At 39.2% G+C, this 24,312-nt stretch overlaps 2 protein-coding genes across 3 annotated transcripts in view; both read right to left on the reverse strand.

Annotated features, from left to right (window-relative positions):
- The window catches only part of LOC145457406 (116 kDa U5 small nuclear ribonucleoprotein component-like), a 134,903-nt gene extending 114,396 nt beyond the window's left edge, over nucleotides 1–20,507 (reverse strand). Inside the window, exons 1-19 of one of the 2 annotated variants that reach the window (XM_080335622.1) lie at nucleotides 20,347–20,507; nucleotides 18,926–19,005; nucleotides 15,455–15,646; nucleotides 14,813–14,878; nucleotides 13,666–13,815; nucleotides 13,496–13,597; nucleotides 12,345–12,469; nucleotides 12,085–12,279; nucleotides 10,960–11,050; nucleotides 9,603–9,718; nucleotides 8,532–8,682; nucleotides 8,279–8,472; nucleotides 6,681–6,933; nucleotides 5,651–5,835; nucleotides 4,459–4,634; nucleotides 4,275–4,400; nucleotides 2,043–2,256; nucleotides 1,820–1,973; nucleotides 742–1,086 (exon numbers count right to left, since the gene is read on the reverse strand). In XM_080335622.1, the coding sequence (XP_080191748.1) occupies nucleotides 883–1,086; nucleotides 1,820–1,973; nucleotides 2,043–2,256; nucleotides 4,275–4,400; nucleotides 4,459–4,634; nucleotides 5,651–5,835; nucleotides 6,681–6,933; nucleotides 8,279–8,472; nucleotides 8,532–8,682; nucleotides 9,603–9,718; nucleotides 10,960–11,050; nucleotides 12,085–12,279; nucleotides 12,345–12,469; nucleotides 13,496–13,597; nucleotides 13,666–13,815; nucleotides 14,813–14,878; nucleotides 15,455–15,646; nucleotides 18,926–19,005; nucleotides 20,347–20,500 (2,928 nt within the window). In that variant the 5' untranslated portion in view covers nucleotides 20,501–20,507 and the 3' untranslated portion in view covers nucleotides 742–882. Of the gene's footprint in view, nucleotides 1–741; nucleotides 1,087–1,819; nucleotides 1,974–2,042; nucleotides 2,257–4,270; nucleotides 4,401–4,458; nucleotides 4,635–5,650; nucleotides 5,836–6,680; nucleotides 6,934–8,278; nucleotides 8,473–8,531; nucleotides 8,683–9,602; nucleotides 9,719–10,959; nucleotides 11,051–12,084; nucleotides 12,280–12,344; nucleotides 12,470–13,495; nucleotides 13,598–13,665; nucleotides 13,816–14,812; nucleotides 14,879–15,454; nucleotides 15,647–18,925; nucleotides 19,006–20,346 lie in introns of those variants that run through there. The other variant, XM_080335623.1, reaches the window with a different exon arrangement.
- Nucleotides 20,508–20,538: 31 nt separating this feature from the next.
- LOC145457433 (fibronectin type 3 and ankyrin repeat domains protein 1-like) lies at nucleotides 20,539–24,121 on the reverse strand. Its single transcript, XM_080335658.1, has one exon. The coding sequence runs from the start codon at nucleotides 23,825–23,827 to the stop codon at nucleotides 22,751–22,753; it is 1,077 nt and encodes a 358-aa protein (XP_080191784.1). The 5' UTR covers nucleotides 23,828–24,121; the 3' UTR covers nucleotides 20,539–22,750.
- Nucleotides 24,122–24,312: the final 191 nt, after the last annotated feature.

Genomic DNA, 24,312 nt, shown 5'->3' on the forward strand with positions numbered 1-24,312 from the left:
CCCGTGTCGCTGTTCTTACGGCGACAAAAAAAGAATGAAAGACAATAGCAAGAAGGAGAGATTAGGTCCAATGAATAAAGATTGGAGTCGAAAAGACTACCATCGGTCGTTAAGCTGATGTGGATGCCAGATCAAGGAGACCGCAACTGGTCGTTTCGGCATACTCCTGTATCTGTTCATTACATCGCACTGAGTCTTGTATATCGGCATCGCATTGGACATTCTTTGAGTTATGAAAATATATTCTGACGATTATTGATTATTTTGCACAACTTTGTTGTCTTCAGACATATCTCGACCAGGGTGGGTGCGTCCGAGTCGAAATTAAAACGGAGGCCTGTCAGAGAACGATTTTCTGACATATGCAATCGTTGTCACTAATTGAAAGCAGGGTTTTGCAAGGAGGTACGGAAATCTATGCCCGGAGCGTACGGAACAGATCCGAGAGATTAAGTACAGCACTAGTGCACTATCCGTGTTCAATTTACATCCATCAGCCCATCGTGTATTGAGAAAGGCAAGGAATGCCGTAGGTCTAAGAGTAGACAGAATCGCAATTATCACAAACCTGCCCGTTGGCTTGACTGTGTGGATGTTTGCCAAATACTCTTCCCTCAGCTATCTCGAACCATTCTAAGCATATATTATATATATAACGTCATCTCATCTGCCAATTCCTACAGACAACCCTGCAAGCCCAACCCGAGACACAACCGAAAAATCGCCCAAAACGACACCAACTCCATCAGTATGATTTTTCTATTCGACCAAGAGTCGGAATATCAATCGACCGAGCTCATCACATCGCTATCGCCACCGCGGCCATTCGACCCGCGAGCGCAAACCATACAAAACCGATACAAAAGCGTTAAAAATTCAGGCTCAAATCGGATAATTAAACATGACGTCCTGCCGCGCGAGCTCCAGCAACATGGGATCGTCGAAGAATTTGCTGATCGACACGTCCTCGCTGAGACCCTTCCTTCTCCTGGTTTTCACCATGAATTCGCGCGCGAGGTGGGTGGCCGGCTGGGGTTCCAGGGGCCGAATGACGATGCTCTTGTCGAGGGGGTCGCCAGGCACGATCTGAGACGTATCACAATGAGTGGGTGATGGAGCAAGTAGAGGTCGTCAATGTACTCAACAAAAAGTGTCGTAAATTTCTAAATTCTAAGTTTGATTCCTAAATTATAGCGATTCCAAATAAAAAAGTAACTCTTCTAGGTCCAGTTGAAAATTGTGAAGTAGAAGTAGACTAAAATCATGAACACTTTCCACTTAGGCTTGAGTAGGTAGCAGGGTTGTAATGACTTGAGTCACGATTTTTTGTTGACTCGACTTGACTCATCTTTTCAAATGTGTAAAATGACTCGACTCGAGTCAATTTTTGTATTGACTCGACTTGTACTCGAGTCAATGTGCATGACTCGAGCCAAGTCGTATGACATTGTAACTCTGAAGAATAGTAAAGTCACCGCGTGATTGGTATTTCATCGATCAGTCTTGATACTTGGAAAATAGGGCCAGAAACTGTTAGGACCGAGAAAAATCATGATATTATGAATGCGAGCCATTCTATATCACCGAGCTGAGTTGAAAAAAGTGGGTTCAACAAGAACGAACTCAAAACTGAACAGTGAACACTATGAATCAGACTCGACCCTCTACTCACTGACTCGGAATTGACTTGGTGGTGAATTGCAAATGACTCGACTTGAGTCAAAACTATAAAAGTGAGATCGACTTGCGAACTCGGAACCTTGCGACTTTCATCACAAACCTGGAAAGTCTGCACAAAAAAGAAAGCAAGACCTCTCACCTGCCAGTGATGGAATAGCGACAAACAAAACGTCTGTCCTTGGGTGTGAGTCCTCAAATCCGTCTCAAACCCAAACGAGTCGATCGCCGGAATAAACGCTTTAATCGTGTACATGGGCGAGCCTGGCACTGGCGCGTCCTGCGTCACGTGGCCCCTGTCAACGTAACAACCCCCATGATGACACAAATCCCTAAAACCCCACTTGGAATGGAACGGCAATCACCTTCGCCTGGCTAACACCGTGTACACGGCCGAGACGCAATCTGCCGGGGCTACTACTTCCACGAACATGTAGGGCTCCATCAGCCTGGGCGTGGCCATCAGAAAGGCAGAGTAGGCCACGCGCCTGGCGGTCGGGATCACTTGCCCGCCGCCACGGTGAAGGGGGTCCGACGCGATGACTGCGTCCAGAATTTTGAATTTCACGTTGCGAATTGCTGAAAATACATGTAATCGAATATTTCTTCGCGATCTGTGGGCGTATGAGTGAATAGCATATTCATATTGAAATAAACCCAAATATTTTCGGCTGACATTCGTCAAGGGCAGTGGTTCTTAACCTTGCCCCCAGCGCCCCCCAGGGGGCGCTGGCGATGTTGAAGGGGGGCGGAAACGCTCAGGGGGCGATATGGGGGGCGCTGGGCTCAGGGGGGCGGTATGGGGGGCGCTGGAGAAAAATGGCTTCGCAGTAGATGATGTGGTGATAGGACATATCCTTAATGAGTATTCAGAGCAAATTAACACCGAAAACTTCGTTACATATAGCCTTCAAAATACATATAGGTTTAATTGTCCATGGGCGCCTAAATGACTGACACCGAATGTTCCTGTCTTGGAAATCTGAACCCCAGAAGACGAATTCCATCTGGCAGGGAAAAATTATATGTCAGTTAAAAAATACCAATCTGAAATCGTGTGCGTCTTTTAGTTTAGTACGATTGGGCGATATCCCCGTTGAGCGATTCTATATTTTTTGATATTGCAGACAGGAGGTCACGAAATAACATCATGCAACGAGGTCATACCAACGGGTTCGCCTGCCCGAATATGTTTAATTATTGGTAACGGGCCCTACAGTTTCCAAGAAACCTCACAATGTTCGCTTTAAGTTTTGATGAGTCTGCGCACACTCAACAACTCACTGCGCTGACCCTTGGACAACAGTGCGTAACGACTAAAAAAACTCCGGATTTGTTGTGCGCAACGTAGATTTTCTGTGCGCAGAGACCGTGTCAGCACTGCGCACGTGCGCAGCTTAGAGGGAACTTTGCACCTAACTCAGCTTTACCGGTAAATGTGTTTACGTGAGCAGAGAGAGGATAAAAATTGATCTCAATTTACATGCAATTCCCGATGATATTGACCAATTCAATCATTAATTAGTGAAATTTTTCGCACTTCGCGCGACTAAGCGAGAATAGCTCCCTCAGTAAATGTACACCCAATGTAGATACCTAATATAGGCTATCTGCAAATAGCGGACAGCCTAATGGGGGTCTGGGAGCGAAGTCCCCTGGAAGTTTGGTTTATCACGCGATGGGGGCCCAGGACCAACGTTTTATGTTTGGGGAGGGGGGCTGACAAAGTGCTGTTACGGCCCTGGTAACGAATAATTGTACCTGCGGGAACGCCCGAATATGTTTAATTATTAATTACGTGCCCCTTATTTTCCTATACAACAGCTCACTCAGTGCTACTGGTAAATCTGATTACGTGGGCTGAGAGGATAAAAAGTTTATAGCGACTTATAAATGTAATTACCATGCATTATAGCAAATTTTGGTACCTAGGGCGACCAGGCCACACAAACTTTGCTGACCATCAAAATCACGATATGGGGTTCGTGGGGGCGAAGCCCTCAGAAGTTCGGTTTATCACGCTATGGGTGCGCAAGGCAATCGTTTTTAGGGGGGTTGACGAAGTGCTGTTACGGCCCTCCCTCTTACTCATTGTCTTTATTACATTCCTTACAATATGAAGTTGAGGGGGGCGCTGGAGCACGATAATTTTTGAAAGGGGGCGCTGGACGAAAAAAGGTTAAGAACCACTGGTCAAGGGTAATCGTCCGCAACTAGTAGAAAATTAGAAAGAACATTGTAGGCCTATATCATGGACATATGAGCATGCAACACAATAAACACGAAACACAAGTTAGGGTTAGATTCAGGGTCAGGGTTGTTGGGCTATAAAGTCATATGGCAATGCAGTTGTTTTCAACCTGGGGGCCGTTTGCCTGGGGGTCATGAAGGTGCTGACCTTTTTTTTAGTAATCAGCTCAGTTAATCCAAAGGTGGGTGGCAGGACATTTTCAGAACACTTACTTTTACGACATTACGTAGACTTTAGTTCCAACGACAGCTACTCTGAGCAGCTCTGACCTCTGAGGTCGTACTGGTTTTCTTTCAGAGATACTGGATTACTTGCAGACACTATCTGTGACTGAATATCCACTTACGTTCGTCGCATAAGGGTCCTTCCCTTGTACCCCACTGAAATCCCTGCACAATGCTGTCCTTGACAGTGCCCAACAAGCCCTTATCCACCTCAGAGGGCAAGGTGTCGTCGACAAGAATATTTGGTCCTGATCAGAGACAAACTTAATAATCACAGTGCAACCTACTCTGACTCAACACACTCACCCGTATTATCCGGCCCGAAAGCCCAGATCGATCTGGCAGCGAGCAAATCCCAATCATACTTGGTTTGAAAGAATTCTCCGAGTCGTTTGCGGTTCCAGCCGATCTGAACGACTTCGTTCTCGATATCTTCCGCCAGCCCTTTCTCCAGAGGCTCGGCGATCATCGTCAGTTTGTTCCTTAACAAAGCAAAGTTATCAGTGAATTTGGCATTAGAAATTAAGAACTACTATTATTATTATGAGAGCAATGCATCAATATTGCAGTGATAAATTTGAAAATGGATGTTTCACTGAATATGACTGTGAGTTGTGGTATACGGGCATTTGGTGAATTTGAAATTAGAAATTCAATAACTAGGGTTTGTTTTTTTCACATGTCAAAATTTTGTCAAAATTGTAGCGTTAGGTCAAAAAATTGTTTATCAAGTCAAAATATTTTTGCAACTTGCATTTTGTTTGTACCGTAGATGTTTGCACTGTCGGTGAACATATCATTTGACAGTTTACCTCTTGTAGCCTACTTCATAGGCCTACCATGGTAGATTGGTAGACGGCCCATTGTCTGTTCATTGTGAAGTATGAACGGTCTTCATTTCTACCATAATGCATGATGTAATGTAACTACTGGAATTCTTCATATTTAAGATTTCGTTAAAATAAAGTTTTTCAAGTGAAATGTCAGTCAAGTAATTTGTCAGTTTCTACGTCAGATAGTTTTTACAGGCCAAATCACTTCATGAGGACAGACAGTTCTAACCAGAAATGAAGATAAGTAGTACAATTACAACATTATGTGCGAAAACACTTAATTTACGTATATGAGGGCAAAATTTCGTCCAAATTAAGTTTTTTAAGGTAAAAAAATGTCAAAATTTCCATCTTTCAGGTCAAAATCTTCCGTTTTATAGGTAAAAAAAATCGCCCTAGTAATAACTATTCTCATTATGAAGAGACTCTGGAGGCACAGAACCTCAATATACAATTGAATAATCTGTTTCATATTAATAAATTTCCGAATATTTTCGCCTGACACTCGTCAGGGGTAATAGTCAGCAACAAGTATAGAGAATTGTCGAGAACATTATATATCAACAATCGCATCTTCAAATAGGATTAGAGGCTTGCAAGTGCCGAATTACTGGTAAACGTTAGCAACATAATTTATCCAAACACCGCTGACAACGTTAGCATACTTTCTATTCGGCGTTTCCGCGAAGCACTTTAATGACGAAGTCTCGACGACGGTCTCACAGAACGCCACCACGGGGTCGGCCACTTTGATGTCGATCTCTGCGTACATCTTGCGCAGGTCGTGCATGACGCAGTCCAGGTAGAGCTCGCCCGTGCCCAGGACGACGTGCTCCCCTGATTCTTCAACCTGTAACCAATCAATTCAATCGCTACCAATACAGGTTGTGAGTTTGACCGATGAGATAGCTTAACGATATAGCATTCAGCTTCTATCTGTAGGTAAAGGCGGTCAGCAGAGTAGAGTTGTTCAAAGATAACTTTTTTCTTTAAATTTTACAGACTATTCGATAAATAGTTAGGTAGACTCAGGGTTGTAATGAGTCGAGTGGCGATTTATGGGTGATTCGACTTGACTCGAGTCATTTTTTCAATGCGTAACATGACTCGACTCAATTTTTGCATTAACTCGACTTGTACTCGAGTCATTGTGCATGACTCAAGACTAGAACGGTCAAGACAGAGATTTCATTGTAACTTCGTCTGTCAGTCCTGATACTTGGAAAATAGGCCCACATAACTGTTCGGACTGAGGAAAATCACGATATTACGAATGCGAGCCATTCTATATCACACAAACAGAGTTGACAGAGTGGGTTGAACCGGATTGAACTGAAAACGGAACAGTGAACACAATGACTCGTACTCGAGTCAAAACACTATTGACTCGGACTTGACCCGGTGGTGAATTGAAAATGACTCGACGTCAATCGAGTCAAAACTACAAAAGTGAGATTGACCTTTGACTCGGAATTTCGTGACCTTGTTACCCTGCACACCAAATTTGGCTCAATTCTAACCTGCATAAGCGAAGCTGTTGGAGTTCGAAATTTTAAATTTATTACATAAAAAAACGCGAGTCAAAACGATAAGTGATATTGACTTGTGACTTGTAGCGTTGTGACTTGGTTAAAACCCTGGGACGCCGACACCTGAACACATTCATATTCACCCGACAACAAAACCTTTACATACCTTCGTCGTTATCAACGGATAGCTCTTATTGACTTTCCTCAGACCGTCGAGCATCTTAGGCAGTTCCGACGGATTGACCGGTTCCACCGCGATTTTCACCACGGAACTCGTGTTAAATTTCAGCGGCCTGAAAATGTGCGCCTCCTCGTTGCCGCGCACTTGCGTCACCGTGCTCGTCTTTACGATTGGCTCGTCGATGCCTTCCATCAGCACCCAGTTGCCCGCCGGTACCCGGTTCACTTCGACTGTGTATCTGAAAGCGTAAGTTTTTTGAAACAGGATTCGATACGGTTTCACATTTAGCAATCAACTGACCCCGTCGGGAGCAAATGTCTGTAAATGCGGAGATTGGAATTCGGAATGTAAAGATGAAACACAGTGTGATGCAAGGAGCAGGGTTGTAATGACTCGAGTCGCGATTTTTTGGTCACTCGACTTGACTCGAGTCATTTTTTCAAATGCGTAAAATGACTCGAGACTAGGACGGCCAAGACAGACATTTCATTGTGACTTCGAAGAATAGCAAAGGGATTGATATTTAGTCTATCAGTCCTGATACTTTGAGAATAGGGCCAGAAACTGTTAAAACTGATGAAAATTACGATATTATGAATGTGAGCCATTCTATATCACTCGAGCAGAGTTGAAAAATGCGTCGAACATGATTGAACGGAAAAATGAACGGTGAACGTAATCATTCGGACTCGAGTCAAAACACTATGACTCGGACTCGACCCTCTACCAGCTGAACTGACTGACTGATGGACTTGACTCGGTGATGAATTGAATGGACTCGAGTCAAAAGTATCAAAGTGAGATTGACTTGCGACTCGGAACCTTGTGACTTGGTTACAACTAGAGGTCGACCGATTATCGAGATGGCCGATTATCGAGGCCGATATTTAGAGCTTGCCCGATCGGTCTATGAAGGCCGATATCGCGACCGATATTTTATATTTTAAAAAAATTAAAAATATTGGAAATTCAATGCCCCGTGTTCTCAATCTCAAGAACTTGACGACGCAAAGGATAATATATGACAGATTTACCATTGTAGGAGGAGATTAATTTGGTGAGCATGCAGAGAAACTTTGCTTCCTGCATTATAATCTTCCTTTTCTGAACTGTTCTGCAATTCTGTATCATGTTTTGATTTTCGATATCCCAAATTTCAACGAATGTTCACAATTAAGCAATAAGTCTTTTCATTTTCAGTTTTCTCGTTTGTTGTTCAGCTTTCTGTGGCATGAACAAGTGTCATCTTGCCTAATATATAATATTTTTAGCGAAATTGTTCTCTGCTCCTTCCATATTAATATCGGCCTATGATATCGGTTATCGGCCTTGTGAGTGCCAAAATATCGGTATCGGCCTGTAAAAATCAATATCGGTCGACCTCTAGTTACAACCCCAGTAAGGAGATTCGCAAAACAAGAGTATGCACATGGGCTACGATATCATATGACTAAGATGTATATCAGGTGTGGCCAAACTGGTTCAGAAACACTGGCTTTGAGCGAATGTTTGTTGGAACATTAACATTATCTACCACGAGGAACTTATTTATTCAAACTTCAAAACGAATTAGAATTCGTTACCTTGCTTCTGATATCCACAACCGCCCCATGGTCACCACCCTCGAGTCCTCCTCATCTTCCAAGCTGTAGTTTTCCCCCAACACTTTAACCTGCTCGTTCGAACGCACGGTCCCGCTCAAAACACGCCCAAAGACCCGAAAACTAACCCCGTCCTCGGTCGAGTACATTTTACAAGTGTGCACCATCAGAGGACCCTAAATAAAGCTCGACTAGTCAATAGCGTTCCAGAAAACTCATCGATAAACATTCTCACGTCGGGGTCGCAAGATAACATGGAGTTTGTCAATTCGGAATCGTCCAAAGGCCCCGTGTAGGTGTGTTCGACTTTTCTCTTCGCGCCAGAGGCAGGAGACGGAATATGATTGACACACATGTCCACGAAACCCGTGAAATCCCCGACAAATCTATAAATATTATAATTTAATAATTCACAGTGAGAACTGAATCGTACAGCTATCATTCTGATTTTAATTATGATTTGGAAATAACCGTGTAGCTATAATTCTAATTGTAATTAAATTTGGAAATAACCGTGTAGCTATCATTCTGATTTTAATTTGATTTGGAAATAACCGTGTAGTTATAATTCTAATTGCAATTAAATTTGGAAATAACCGTGTAGCTATCATTCTGATTTTAATCTAATTTGGAAATAACTGCGTAGCTATGATTCTAAGTTTCATCGAACTTGGAAATGATCGTGTAGTGTTAATTCTAATTGTAATCTATTTTGGAAATTATCATGTAGTGTCAATTCTAATTGTAATCTAATTTGGAAATGACCGTGTAGCTATAATTCTAATTGTAATTTGATTTGGAAATAGCCGTGTAGCTATAATTCTAATAGTAGTAGTTATAATTTTAATTGTAATCTAATTTGGAAATGCTTCTTGGAGGTACAGAACTTTTGGAAATAGCCATGTAGCTATCATTCTGATTTTTATCGAATTTGGAAATAACTGTATAGCTATAATTCTAATTGGAATCTAATTTGGAAATAACTGTGTAGCTATAATTCTAATTGTAATCTAATTTGGAAATAACCGGGTAGCTATCATTCTGATTTTGATATAATTAGGAATTAACTGTGCAACTATAATTCTAATAGTAGCTATCGCTATAGTTTTCATCACATTTGGATATAACTGTAGACATTATAATTTTAATCAAATTTGGAAACAACTGCAGGACTGCAGCTATAATTCTAATTTTAATCTATTTCGAAATAACTGTGTAGCTATAACACTAATTCTAATGTAATTTTCTAGTCGTCCAAGTCCGAGGCTGTCTGCTTTGAGGACCTCTGCTCGAATTTATTCAATACCTGGAGCAAACGAGGCGTAGCAAAGGCCTTATGTTGAGCTTGAGCTCCTCTTTGTTGATGTAGACGTTGACTTCTTCGAGCACCCTAGGCAGGGTGGTGTCTACATCTCCCACGACCTATCGCGAGAGAGAAAAATCGCATTACAAACATACCCAAGATTCATAAACATCACAATATACATTCGGCAGATTGCACAAGACAATTCAATTACATAATAAAAGAACGATGACTGCAGACATGCAGGTCGTATTGCAAGTCACTCGCCAATAATGCAATCTTGCCATACCACAATAACCGACATCAATATAGATCATGTATAATCGACACAACTTCAATACTGAGGCTTACACATAACCTCTCACCAAATTGAATAATAAATTAATTGAATACCGGTAATAAATTCATATTGAAATTAACCCGAATATTTGTGGCTGACACTCGTCAGGGGTAATCGTCAGCAACTAGTAGAGAATTGGAAAGAACATTGTATATGAACTTTCCAAATTACACCGCATAATTTCAAAACTAATACAATTCAATATATCGAATTTCAAAACAAGAAATTGGTGAATTGGTCTCTTTGAAACAAAAATAACTTTTTTCATCAAATATCACGGACTATTCAGTAAAATTGTTGGGTTGGCCGAAAAAATGATGCACGCCAAATGTGGCTCGATTATAAACTGTAGAAGCGAAGCTATTTATCTTTTTTCCAAAATGTTACTGGCAACTCCCTAAAATTGTTACATGGTCTAAAAACCGATGCATACCACATTTGGCTCAATACCAACCAGTAGAAGCGAAGATATCGATGTTCAAAATTTTTGATGTGAAATAATAGTATTTACGGTGAGTAGGAAAAATTAATAATTACAGAGTGTCCTACAGTAAAGCTCTTCTTCTCAAATACAAAATTTTCAATTGCCAAAATCTGTATTCTCTTGATTTTGTCCGACAGTCACGGTGATATGAGCACCAAAATGAAGAAAAAAAATCTAAATTGAAGCCTAGATCCGCATTCACACAATAACCATACGACTTGAGAGTAAAGTCATATTCGCAAGTACCTAGAAATTAAAATCAAAGGGTCAAGTTTGGCTGTTGTTTGTTAAAGCCTCCATTCCAATAATAGGCCTATCCTGCTCACAACTGAGCCCGTTCTAATGAAACTCGGCACAAAAGAGCCATCGGGTTTACGGCATCCTTTGTAAATACACCATTAATGACGAGCCCAGTCTTTGTTACCAGAAAAGCTAAGCAAACACTGGAATAGCCTGGTAATATTAAAACGAAGGCTAGGGTAGCATACATAACAACTCAAGTCGTTATTAAGTATCAAAACGCAATGAGCAGCTACCTGAGCAAATATCTTGTACAGAGGCTCCAAAATAAATTCGACAAAACTTCGCTGGGCGTTCGCGTGCGGAGCTTTCTTATAGAACCTCCTCCTGTGACATAAAAAAAAACATGTAAAAATAGTCACACGACGCAAGACCTATCTCACCGGCTCCCAACACGTTTTTAAGGCGACCCATTTGAAACAGAAATACAGTTCGGTAAAAAATTGCGACCCAAGCAAATAGTCATGATAAAAATGATCAAATTGCTACCCAATGTTGACGTAAAATGAGTTTGAACACTAATACCGGCCATGGTGTATATATTTTCAAGTTTTGCGATCTCATAACTAAGGCGATTATTTTTAAACTGATAATATTGTCAGCATGAAGCAACAGGGAAATACACGCTGAACTTCAATTCTTAATGACAGCTGCTGCCACCATTTTTGATATATCTTAATCTTGTGGCGTTTTGAATCAATAAAAATTTCAATCAATGAATGAATACTAGATATAGAAGCACAGTATCTACAATTGTACTACTACAAATTTCGACTTTTTGTGCAGTAATGTGTGCTTCAACTACTAATGCATAATTAACTACCTCCTACTTTAAAATATTGTCAAAAAACATACGTTAATGGCAAAAAATGCCAAGATTTTGACTTTTTGTACAATAATACGAAATTTCACTACTAATGCGTAATTTAACTACTTCATACGTCAACATTTTGTAACAAAAGTTTGTTAATAATGTCACAAAATGCTAAAATTTCGACTTTTTGTACAGTTATGCGTAATTCAACTACTTATTTTTTAATCAAAAACGTCAAAAACGCCAAAATTTAGACTTTTCGTACAGTAATTTTAAATATCCGAGTCGAAATGTTTGGCCCGAAATAAAAACCAGGCCATGCGTTGGGAACCATCGACCTATCTCACTCACGTTTTCAGATTGAAATAAGAGTCTCCCCACAGTCGCTGCGCAAAAGCCTTATAATCCAGATTCAACTACTTATTTATTAATCAAAAACGTCAAAATTTAGACTTTTTGTACAGCAATTTTAAATATCCAAGTCGAAATGTTTGGCTCAAAATAAAGCCAGGCCATGCGTTGGGAACCATCGACCTATCTCGCTCACGTTTTCAGATTGAAATAAGAGTCTCCCCACAGTCGCTGCGCGAAAGCCTTATAATCCATATCGTTGCCGTAGTGATCTGCGTAAATCTTGGCGAACGATTGCAAGGTAAAGCAGCACGCGTACTGCGAGCTCGCGAAACAAACGTTCCCGAGCAAGGGCGAGATTAACGGCACCTCCTCTTGGTCGCTGTACGTGCTGTAGAATAAAAAAGAACTTTACTGCATCGAATAAACTTTGGTCAGGCAGGAATTAATGAATACCTCAGTAAAGCGTTGACCTCTTCGATAATATGCCGTAGTTTGTAGTAGGCGTCGGTCGGCGGTAATTTCAATTCCAGCATAAGTCTGTCTATCTTGTTAATGCATAGTGTGATTGCCAGACGTTCCTGAAGGCAAAAATAGAGAGCCGTACAGAAGGGTTGTTCAAAAATAATATTTTTTTCTCAAACTTTATTGGCTAGTTGATAAAATTGTTAGGTTGCCTAAAAATGACGTGCGCCAAACACCTCGACCTGTAGAAGCGAAGCTATTCGATTCAGAAAATTTTACAATTTATGAAGAAAAAAAAAAATCACTCAATTCCAACTGGTAGAATCGAAGTTATTGACGTACAAAATTTCGGATTTGAATAAAATAGGCAACTTAATAATTTCACGAGGCCAATCAATATTGAAAATAATATCTTGATCAATTCAAAATTTTGCAAATTTTGGTGTGCTGTTTTTTTAGTCGATCTGACAATTTTATCAATCATACTCGAATTCCTGGAACTTCCCGGCTTTCTAGATTTCGATTTACAAATTCAGACATCTAACCCGACACAGCGATTGACTCAGTTGACAGTGTAAAATGAGTTCCTGCCATTAAAATATTACAAATAAAATATTTATGGGAAGAACAAGGCTAGATGGCGCATCAAAATATTGCAAGAGCCATCGACCGACCTTGTTATTTCTATTACGAACACCAGTTGTTGTGACCTTGCCATGCATTAGCAACAAAATCAAGTACATATGCCCCCTATTTATATATTATTCTACTTCGAGATATTTCATTATTCTACTTGGAGGTACAAAACTTAAACGTACAAGTGAATGATATATTCATTTTGAAATAAACCCGAATACATTGATCTTTCCAATTCTCTACTAGTTAATGACGATTATCCCTCGCGAATCAGCCGAGAATATTTGAGTTCATTTCAATATCAATATACTATTCTATTTGGGTAGCATCAACGTTGGCAACTCTGTCGAAGCGAGAGATACAGCGCTAATTTTTGTTGTATATTCATGCTGTGTTGGATTGCGTTAAATGTCAAGAAGGTGCGAGCGAACGGGGTAATTTAATGCTTTTTCCAGGGTTTGAGATAGCTGCCGACTTGAAATGTTGTAACACGTTCTTTCAATTACCTGTACTGCATGTTTCAGTAGCTGCTCCGTGTTCAACATAACCCCCTCGGAAGCGTCGACAAAAAGCACCACGCCGTCACTGAGTCTCATCGCCGCAGTCACCTGTTGAAAAAGTCGTAAAGAAAGCTGTTAAAAGAGACAAGCAGCTGTAAAAACGAATAAACGCCGACTTCGTCTGAGAAATTAACGTGGCCCGGCGAGTCCATGATGTTGAGGAGGTAATTTTTGCTCCGTGTGTCCGGGAGTACCAGCGTGACGGGCTGCGATTTGATGCTCAGCCCGCGTTCCTGCTCAGTCAGCAGCGTGTCCGTGAATCTCAACTGCAAACGGAGAAGACCTTCCAAAACTAGAAGTCTTATAAACTAATCGATTGCTCGCACCTTAAACAAATACTCAAGTACATTGTGCTGCACGTACAAGTGGAATTATTTGACATTGCTGCTACTAGGACTTCTCACGTTTAATCAAGTAGAAAAGAACACAAATGTCGACAGATAGCTAGCCGTTAAAGCCGGGCATTAGGGTTGGTCAAAAATACCTTTTTCTAAATTTATTGGCAACCTCATGAAGTTGTCAGCGTTCAAAATTTTTTGAATTTGAAAAATAGTATCTACTATATGCACTATAATCAATACGGTAGTGAAGGGTATTCCCAAAATCCCAGATTTTGTAATCCAATAACTATGATTCTGCTGGTTGGAATTCAGCCAAATTTGTTACCGTATACATAGTTTTTTTTAGACAACTTCACAATTTCTTGGGGGTAAAATGACAGTAAAATTTGTAAAAAGAATTTTGATTTTTTTTTAATAACTGTATTTAAATTGTCTAGCTCTTATACAGTGGTTCTCCAACTTTTCAAAAAAAAAATCACGAAACAGACCCTTATCATTTTTGTACACGACTCATGGTCCCTTACAACATCAACAGAAAAGAGCAAGTTCGATTTTATAGAGTCAATGTAACAGATGTAGGACCATTTCTACTTTTAAAAATAATTTTAAATACACTATTCTAAAAGCGAATTGGCTGCACTCTTATTATCAGCATGCCTAGTCAGTATGACTGTAAATCACCTATCAATTAAAATCAATATAGAAAATTGAAAAATTGCGCAGATTACTTACAAACACCTCTATTTTCCACCGTGTATTATAAGCTAAACCCAATATTATATAGAAAAACGTTATCAACTCAAGACTCTTGAATATTTCATGACATACCCGTTACAGAGACGCAAATATTGTCAGGTGTCACATGAGATCACATAATGAAAAGAATTCAGTATTAAAAATTGTTATGCAGAATCAAGCTCACGTCTTTGTCTTCCCTTTTGGCAATGTCTGGGTGCGTCTGTTCGATGAGGCAGTCCACGAAATTCGTCTGCAAGACAAGATTTAGATAAGTTAACATAAAGTTACCATAAATCTTCAATATACAAACAGGCTTGGGCCAGACTTGGCAATTAGATGATTCTGGTCGTCTATTAAGTCGGGCGATTTATTTTGACATGTCAAAATAAGTCAAAATTTTGTCAAAATTGTAGTGTTAGGTCCAAAAATTGTCAAAATTATTTACAAAATCAAAATTTTTTTTGCAACCTGCATTTCGTTTGTGTCACAGATGTTTGCACTGTCGGTGAACTTATCATTTGACATTTTACAGCTTGTAGCCTACTTCATAGGCCTACCGTTGTAGACGGCTCATTGCGAATCATAAACGGTCACATGAAACAAATAGGTTGACATGGCGTTATGCTCAACGTAAAAAATTTGTCATAAGTTTTTCAAGGTAGAAAATTGTCACAATTTTGATTTTTTTAACCCAAAAAAAATCGCCATACTAATAAGACTAATTGTGAGCGAAATGCCGGTAACCAATTATAATCCAATTTGAGAAATCTTTCTCTGCTCTAATTCTAATTCTAATTATCTAGTAGTACACAAGTAGTCATGTAACCTTGCCATGATGAAGATGTCCCGCCAGCACCACGTTACGAATCAATTCCGGCGAATCCATCAGGTCGGCAAGGTATTCCATATCGTAAGTGGTGTTCGGTAAGTCCTGCACCGCTAAAGAGAACTTCTTTCTTCTGATTGGAGCTATGATTGGTTCCGTTAACGGCTGTGCGTCCTCTTCGTGTACAATAGTCTAGAATTGATACTCAACATTAGATTTGCAGGTCCTGTTCAGTATTCAACCATGCAGAAACATCATGATTAGCGGGTCTGTAGAGTCGGAGTCCCACTCATTTTTCCCTTAACTGAATTGGAGCCTCAAAATAATTTTAGTATTCCTTGGAGTCGGAGTTTGTGAAAATGCTCCTGACTCCGACTTCTTTAATATGAAAACAACTACTAGCAAAGGTCTCTCAAAATTAAAAATAATAAATAAAATAGGATTTGTATACCAACATTTACTGTTATTTAGTAACGATATTGGTAAGATTGGACAATATTTGCAAATTCCCATTCAGTTACATAGAGGAAGATAATTGCAAGATGCATCATAGAGGCCAACACGGAATTACTGATGCAGTCACAAATTGGTGCAATTTTTGGAATTATACCATGGTGCTGCGAAAGAGTAAATACATTGTCTGGTTTTGTGACAACATCCCTTGTAAAATTGAAGCAAATATAGCCAAAGGCTGCTTCCCATTTGATAAAATCAAATATATTTATAGTAAGTAGCTCAGCTTGGGTCGAACAAATCTTCAAGAAAGAGTGTAAGCATAGTCCTATGGTCCATGAATACTTGAATACTTGATACTATATTTTACGCTCACTTCGGTACATTATCCTACATTGCTACAATCTCAATCATACTAATGATAAAACACAGGTATTTACACTTCAACAACGTAGAATAAATGTGACAATTGACGCAGCTTGCTTTTTGAAATGTTTTCAACTTCTGTTAGCAAGTCAGATGAAGCAAGAATCAGACCCTATTCTAAGTGGGCGTCCGAAATACGTGATCTTGGCTTGCTCTTCGTGAATTTCATTGCTCAAAACTAATGCTCACATGCATACGTGCTACCAAAAATCGATGCAAAGTCTTTTCCATCGTTGGACAAGCTTGGATAAAGATCAATTTCAAGAACATACTCCTTGTCAAAGTCATGCAGCGATATGCTCTTTGTATGAAATTTGTCATTCAATGCCACTGCATCGCATTTCAAAAAGGCCCAGTTTAAATTTTCAGGCAATGGTATTGGCGTCCACATTAAATGAAGTACTGAATAGTCAGAATTTGTTTCGTATAGAAGGAATGTCGGCAAAGCGGTTGAATATTCAGTAATTAAAATTCGTATCACAGTTACAAATATAGTGTTGGTACTAGGTTTTCTCTCCTCCAGTATAGGAAAGTGAGCATAATTTTCTCAGTACTGTTGACATTCCCCGAGTCGCAGATTTGTATCGAATGCGCCTCAACATCTCATTTAGTCAGTTGCAACCCGAAAATGCAAATTCAATTTGTTGAGGTGTGACGTTAAATGTACCAGGAGAGCAAGATTAGATTCCCATTTTCGATTACAAGATTATGAGTCGGCGATACTTGTATTTTCGAGGAAAGTTGCTATTAATTTCTCAGCTCATAGACTCGTGCAAGCGTAGCTGCTCGACTTAATGCGCGAACATGGCAGATATACATTACGGTTGCCCGACATATGAGCATGCGACACAATGGAAAACGACAGTTCAGCATGGAACACATCAGCATGCGTCACTTCAGCATGTGACTTTATAACCCCAAAACTTACCCTAACCCGAAACATAGCCTAACCTAACCTAACCTAGCCTAACCTAACCTAAACCCTAACCCTAACCCAACCATAAATCCAACCCTAACCTACCCCTAACCCGTAATTTAACCCACATGCTCATGTGCCGCATGCCAAATTGTCGCATGCTGAAGTCTCGCATGCTGTAATGTCGCATGCTCATATGTCCACGGACCATACATTACATCGCCATATTGATTCTATGCTTATAGTAATATCTGGCGTAACAATGTTGGTGATTCAGTTTGTGAGACAAAATCATATTTACAGTTTTAATCATGGTGGCCAAAACTCTTCAGGTTTGTTGTCTTGGCGCACAATGCCTTCTGGTGAATTAAACTATGAATAACTAACCTACGGATGCTATAGTTAGTAGTCTGTAATTAAACAGTGTAAGTTTGATATTTTGTCATTGCGTCTGAGATATTCCAAGCGGTTTTGAAGCAGAGGAAGGACACCTTTATTGTCACACCCCATCGGCTAACCCTATGAAAAGTATGGTACACCTTTGGTTGCGAGATACACCCGATTGATAAGCACTGATCTAGTCTACTCTAGACAATCTCCATTTCCTACTGCAACCGCCTTCGTTTTATGGCGTCACAATAGACTAATACGATATAGGCAACTTATATCGTAGCGATGCCACATTCTTTCCAAGCAGTGCTGCACTGCTGATTGAAACTCATTGTGAAACGGCGGGCCGTATTCTTGTGATAACTAATTATTATGCCGCGGGCCGGACGATTTCGCTTGGCGGGCCGGATCCGGCCCGCGGGCAGTAGGTTGCCGACCCTTGATGTAGACATATGGTATTTATTTGACTAGTTATGAAATTTCATTTCTGACCACTGTTCATTAGTAGTGCAGACATATGCATTATGAAACGTATTATGTATTATTAGCTGACTCTTACACAAGAGCTACAGTTCCATTGTTTTTATACACATTCTAATAATACAGGATGGGATATATATCATGTTTCAATGATATATACATATTAGAATATCTGTGGCTTGTCCACATTATAAAAACTTATAATAACATACCAGTATGAAAAAAGGAAGGATATTTCAAAATGGATACCTCCATGTTAATTGAACAGTGAATACTTCGAACTGGCTATTTTATAAAATTGTTAGATTTGCGCTGCAAACGCTGCACAGTGCACATCACATTCCAACGTGAAGAAACGGAGCTATTAGAGTCAGAAAATTTTTGATATATTTAAAATTTTACGAACCCTATGAAAATGTTAAGTTACAGGTCTGAGAAAGTGTGCACAACAGATTTGGCTCAATTCCAACCAGCACAAGCGAAGTTATTGGAGTACAAAATTTTGGATTTGAATAAAATAGTATTTACGGTGGCAAGTTTTTCAATTGTTAACTATAAATCTACCCACTGTAAACACAATTATTACTAATCAAAAATTTTGAACTTCAATAACTTCGCTTCTACTGGTTGGAATTGAGCAAAATTTGATATAACGGTACATAGTTTTTTAGCCAACCCAATACCTTTATCGGAAAACCAGTCAAATTTGAAAGAAAAAGAGTTACCCTTGGACAACCCAAATTCTGATAGGCCTATATCAACTCAAATTCCTTTAAACTGCAGAGTATCAAATAAAACAAGGTTACCTCGACTTCTTCACCATATACTTCTTCGTGAGTTGGATAGTATTTTTTATCTTCATGTAAAACCACCTCCATCCCAGTTTCTGCAAGGTTACAGATGGAAATAATCTACTGAAACAACAGCACAAATTCGTTTTACAATTGATTAGTATATTCACATTGAAATAAACCGGGCTATTTTCGGCTGACACTCGTCACAGGAAATCGTCAGCAACTAGTAGAGAATTGAAAAGAACAGAATGTATCCACAACACTATCATATCACCCAGGGTTGTAATGACTTGAGCCATGACTCGACTCGAGTCACGATTTTCTGATGACTCGACTTGACTCGAGTCATTTTCTCAAATTACGGAAATGACTCGACTCGAGTAAATAGGTGTATTGACTCGACTTGGACACGAGTCATTGCGCATGACTCGAACCAAGTCATATGACTCGAGACTCAGACGGCCAAGACCAACATTTCATCGTAATTTCGAAGAATAGTAAAGTAACCACACTATTGGGATTTCGTCTATTGTAACTGGTACTTGAAAATGCAACTAGAAACTGCTAAAAGTGAGGAAAATAAGTACCGGTATTTATAAATGCGAACCATTCGATATCACCAAACATAATTATAAAAAGTGGGTTTAACAGGACTTTAACTGGAAACTGAGCTATCAACACAATGACTTGGACTCGAGTCATACTACCATGACTCGGACTCGACCCTTTGCTTGCTGACTTTGACTCGGAATTGACTCGGTGGTGAATTGAAAACGACTCGACTTGACTCGAGTCAAAACTGTAAAAGTGAGATTGACTTATGACATGAAGCCTTGCCACTTGGTTACAACCCTATGATCAGCAATGTAACCCTGGCATCACCAATGGTTATTGGTTAACGAATATATATTATTCAATTGTTCAAAAGTTTTGTAAACTCCTGGAGTCTCTATAAATGCATTTGTGAACTAGCACAGAAATGGCCTAATGCCTAGTATTCCAAAAGCAGGCGAGAGAGGAAACAATATTACTTCAGGATGATCCCAGGTTCAAAATTTCTGTATTTGCAAACCTAGAAAAGCTTGAAAATCAGTGATAATGAGGTAGAAATTGATATAGCCTCAGCAATTGAAACAAAATTCTATCGGTAACGAATAGATATCAAAATAATACAACTCAGATACAGAACATGATATAAGAGCAATAGAGTACCGATAATAATTAGTTGGTAATAATTACCTAAAATTAGGCAATTGTTGATATATACACCGGGACTGAAGCTAGGTTTGATTGTTATGAAAACAAGTAGGCTACATATCCTTATGCAACCGACCCATTTTTCAATGAGCATTTGTAAAATACATTACCTGAAATCACAATAATGCGAAAAAGAATTGACTATCAGTTTTCCTATCTCTAACTCAACAACTTACTCTCTGCATCATCCGTATCCATAATAGCCTGTTGCATATCGTTTCCGTCGTCAAGATCAGGTTCCTGTTCATCTTCTTCCTCCTCTTCCTCGTCATCAGAATCCAGCTCTGGGCCGATGTAATTTCCAAACTCATCGTACATATCAGTATCCATGATTGCTATAAACTATTTTGATTGATTCAAATAAAAAATCTAAATAAATACATGACAAAAAACGTTACAAAACTAGTACGGATCTGGCCAGCTTGTGCAGTAGGGCTGTTCAAAAATAGCTTTCTTTTCAAATTTTACTGGCTGCTTCATAAAATTGTTAGTTTGCGTAAAAAAAAAACGCCAAACACCAATTTTTGCTCAATTCCAACCTATAGAAGCATTGCTATAAGAGTAAAATGATTTTGATTATTAAATAAATATACGTATAAATTTTTTTTCAAATTTTACAGGCTACCCCATGAAATTGTTAAGTTGCCTAAAAAAACAATGTTTTATTTTAAAATTTGGCACAATTCCAACCATTGGAAGCGAAGATACTCTATTACAAAATCTACGATTTGAAACCCACCGTAAACCTTATATTTTCAAATCAAAAATTTTCGACTACAATAATTTCACTTCCACTGGTTGGAATTGCGCTGAATTTTACGTATATTGTTTTGCTATATAACCCAACAGTTCCGTGGGGTAGTCAGAAAAAATTGAAAAAATTTATTTTATTCAATAAATCTAAAAAATTTTCTCTGAAAGTAATGCTTCTATGTGTTGGAATAGAGCCAAAAATTGGTCTGCAGCGTTTTCTTCAGACAACCAACAATTTCATCAAGTAGCCAGTAACATTTAAAAAAACAGCCCCACTGTACAGTCAGTTTCGATTCTAAGTGCCAACGCAATTGCAAAACCGATATTGCGAAAAAAAACTTTGCCAATAAATTTCCAAAAAGCATTTTCACACCGGAAATCGGGAACTTTCAAGAATTTTATCCATCACACATATCACAATCGATCACATATCAAAATCGAAGTTGTTTTACGGTATGCATTTCAAATTGTAACATTCTGTATTCATTCCAAATATATCGCATCCTTTGAAATATAATGGATGATACGTGGTGATTTATATAGTAGTATAGCATATATCTCCAGTCCGTGGTAAGAATCAACCCACACATAAAACTGAAATACCCGAATTAATCAATTCTGTAAAATGATTGACCATTAAAATTGCATTACCGCAAAGTCTATAAATTGTAATGTAAAAACAGTGTATGTCAACAATAAAATTGTGTTTTTGATACTGTTCTCACTACTATAGTAAACTAAAACTAAGACATGGGCATCTACTATTGTTCACAATACTCCAATTGTTGGATAATTCCATTGAAAATTTACATAAAGACTTCGACAAGATATAGGCTACTTAATTGATAGAGGATGACAGATGGGGACATTTTCTGTTGAAGTCTTGTAAGGATTTCACAGCGCTCAAAATGCCCTAAGAGACCCAGTAAAATAGAAATGCTACTAAGATGCATTTAAATTTCAACATCAATATAATTTCGAGAACTCTACTTCAAAAGTTGACGATATTATATTTATATAATAGATAGCATACAGGAATTGACAAGGCTTCAAGTACAGTATTTACGAGTCGATAAACAGTTTCAATCATAAAAGCACAAAATATAATTGAAATAACTTCACAGTTATAACTACAGACACACTAACACAAATTTCTGAAATCCTACGCCAAAACTCCTGGTTACGATAATCAAGGGACGAGACAGGGGCATTATACAGTGATAGCCCTTACGCTTATTATAAGGTCTTTAAGACGCCTTTTACAATGTTGGTGGTTTCACTGAAGAATTCATAGCTATATATAGTATAATGGAAAAATAAACTGGATCATTCATTGTTTATGTTATTTATGGCAATACAACATTGAAAATATAATGAAACCATATCCTTATTTTAAGGTCAGCTAGGCGCCATTTAGAATTGTGGTGGGTTCAATGAAGAATTTGGTATAATGGAAGAATAAACTGGAACATTCATTGTTCGTGTAATTTCTGGCAATACATCGAAAATTCAACAGGTACAAATGCATAATATACATAACATTTGCTCCAATATATCTCAGCTCAGACCTGTAAACATCTGAAAACAAAATCCACCAATCTAGTAGGGCTGAGCACAATGTTTCCAGTACTCAAATCTGAATCGAGTATTAATTCTAATAATTCGAGTAGAGTAGTAAGAGATTTTTTTTTCGAGTACTGAAGTTATACGCTCCCTTCCACTAAGAGCTAATTTATCAACGAGAATTATAGTTCATATGATATGAGTGATGCTTGAATACTCTCAGCAGGTACTCGATTATGCCCAGCGCTAATCTCGAGTCACGAGTCAAATGTCTTGTTGTTCGACAATTTCTTCGAAATACGACAAAATTTTATTGCGATCAAACGATCTAGCCATATCCAAAGCAGATTTGCCATATTTGTTCTTGGCGTTGAAGTCAGCTCCACTATCCACTAACTGTTTCACTAAATCCGTGTGTGCGTTCAACGTAGCGATCATGAGAGGCGTTTTACCATCGTTATCAGAAGCATTCACATTAGCCCCATTTTTTATGAGTGCACGTGCCATTTCAACGTTTCCAGACAGAGCGCAGCATCGTAATAGAGGAGTCCACCCTGCGGTGTTATCACGGACATTGACATCAGCACCTTCCTTTACCATCCATTCAATAAGCTCTAAATTTCCACCATCCATAGCCCAATGTATAGGATAGCTTCCACCTCGGTCTGAAGAATCCCAAGGCGTCCCAGCGATTCTCAAACATTTCACAATTTCCAAACTGCCAGCAAAGCAAGCCAACATCATGCTATTACGTCCGCTCGCGTTTTGAGCATTTACATCTGCACCATGCTCTAATAAAGTGTTGACAATATCCGGAAAATTCTTTTGGCATGCGTTCATTAGCGGAGTATAACCAAGCTCATCGGTCACTTCTATGGATACTTCTTGAGACGCTAGAATTTCAAGGATTCGGTCAGTATTTCTTTTCATGACGGCTTTGTGCAAATGTTGGCCATTGTAAGGCTCTTTTGTAGTGTTCACAGTTACATACGGACTGAAGAATGTGTCACCGTTGGGGTCGGTTATTTTTAATCTGTATCTGTAGTATTGTAAGGACTCCAAACCTTCCACAACATGGCTCAGTCCGTAGCCAATGTATACCGTTCCTGTGCCCTTTGTTCTTTTGTCTTCTTCCTCTATTGCAAACTTGAGCTTATCACCCGCGCTTGTACTCCATGTAGGTTTGCACCACTCCAATTCTACGCTGTGGTGCGTCACGCTCTTTACAGTTGGAGGGTCCAATTGATCAGACCTAATGGGATGATCGCGAGACGGTGTCTTTTTTGGGGGTGGACGTTCCTCGTGCGTTTGAAAGGCAGGCTTGGTTAGCCTTCGCAACATTCTTGCGGTCGGTTGTAAAACCCGCGAATATTTTCAGCATGTATAAAAATTATAGCCTCCGTTCCGCCGCTATCTCTAACCAAAAACGAAGCGCGAGCGCATTATGTACCCCAAAATATCACGGGTATACTTAAGTTATGGTTCGAAGGAATATACGATTTGTCAAATGATATTAATCGTTCTCCAGCACGAGTTGGTTACGTATAAATGATAGATATAAAACATATGGGATGAGATGCTCGATTTTATGACCAGAGTCTTTGTATACAGAGCGGGCTGACAAAGTTTGTCTTGCGTCGAATGTTTCCCGAGAGAACATGATTATTTAAATGCAACCTGAAGCACCGAGCCATAACGCTATATTGACATTTTTCAATACATACAGTTGGATAATATATTCATATTGAAATAAACTCGACTATTTGGTGATGCAGTTGTTGAATAACAATGTTATTTCCAATTATCTGCTAGCTGCTGGCGACGAC

This window comes from Botryllus schlosseri, chromosome 15 (assembly GCF_051294905.1).
Source record: "Botryllus schlosseri isolate E-star chromosome 15, Bs_hap1, whole genome shotgun sequence".
Classification (NCBI taxonomy): domain Eukaryota; kingdom Metazoa; phylum Chordata; class Ascidiacea; order Stolidobranchia; family Styelidae; genus Botryllus; species Botryllus schlosseri.

Coding starts and splice junctions, on each gene's coding strand:
- LOC145457433 (XM_080335658.1), bottom strand. CDS start 23,827: ATGTTGCGAAGGCTAACCAAGCCTGCCTTTCAAACGCACGAGGAACGT.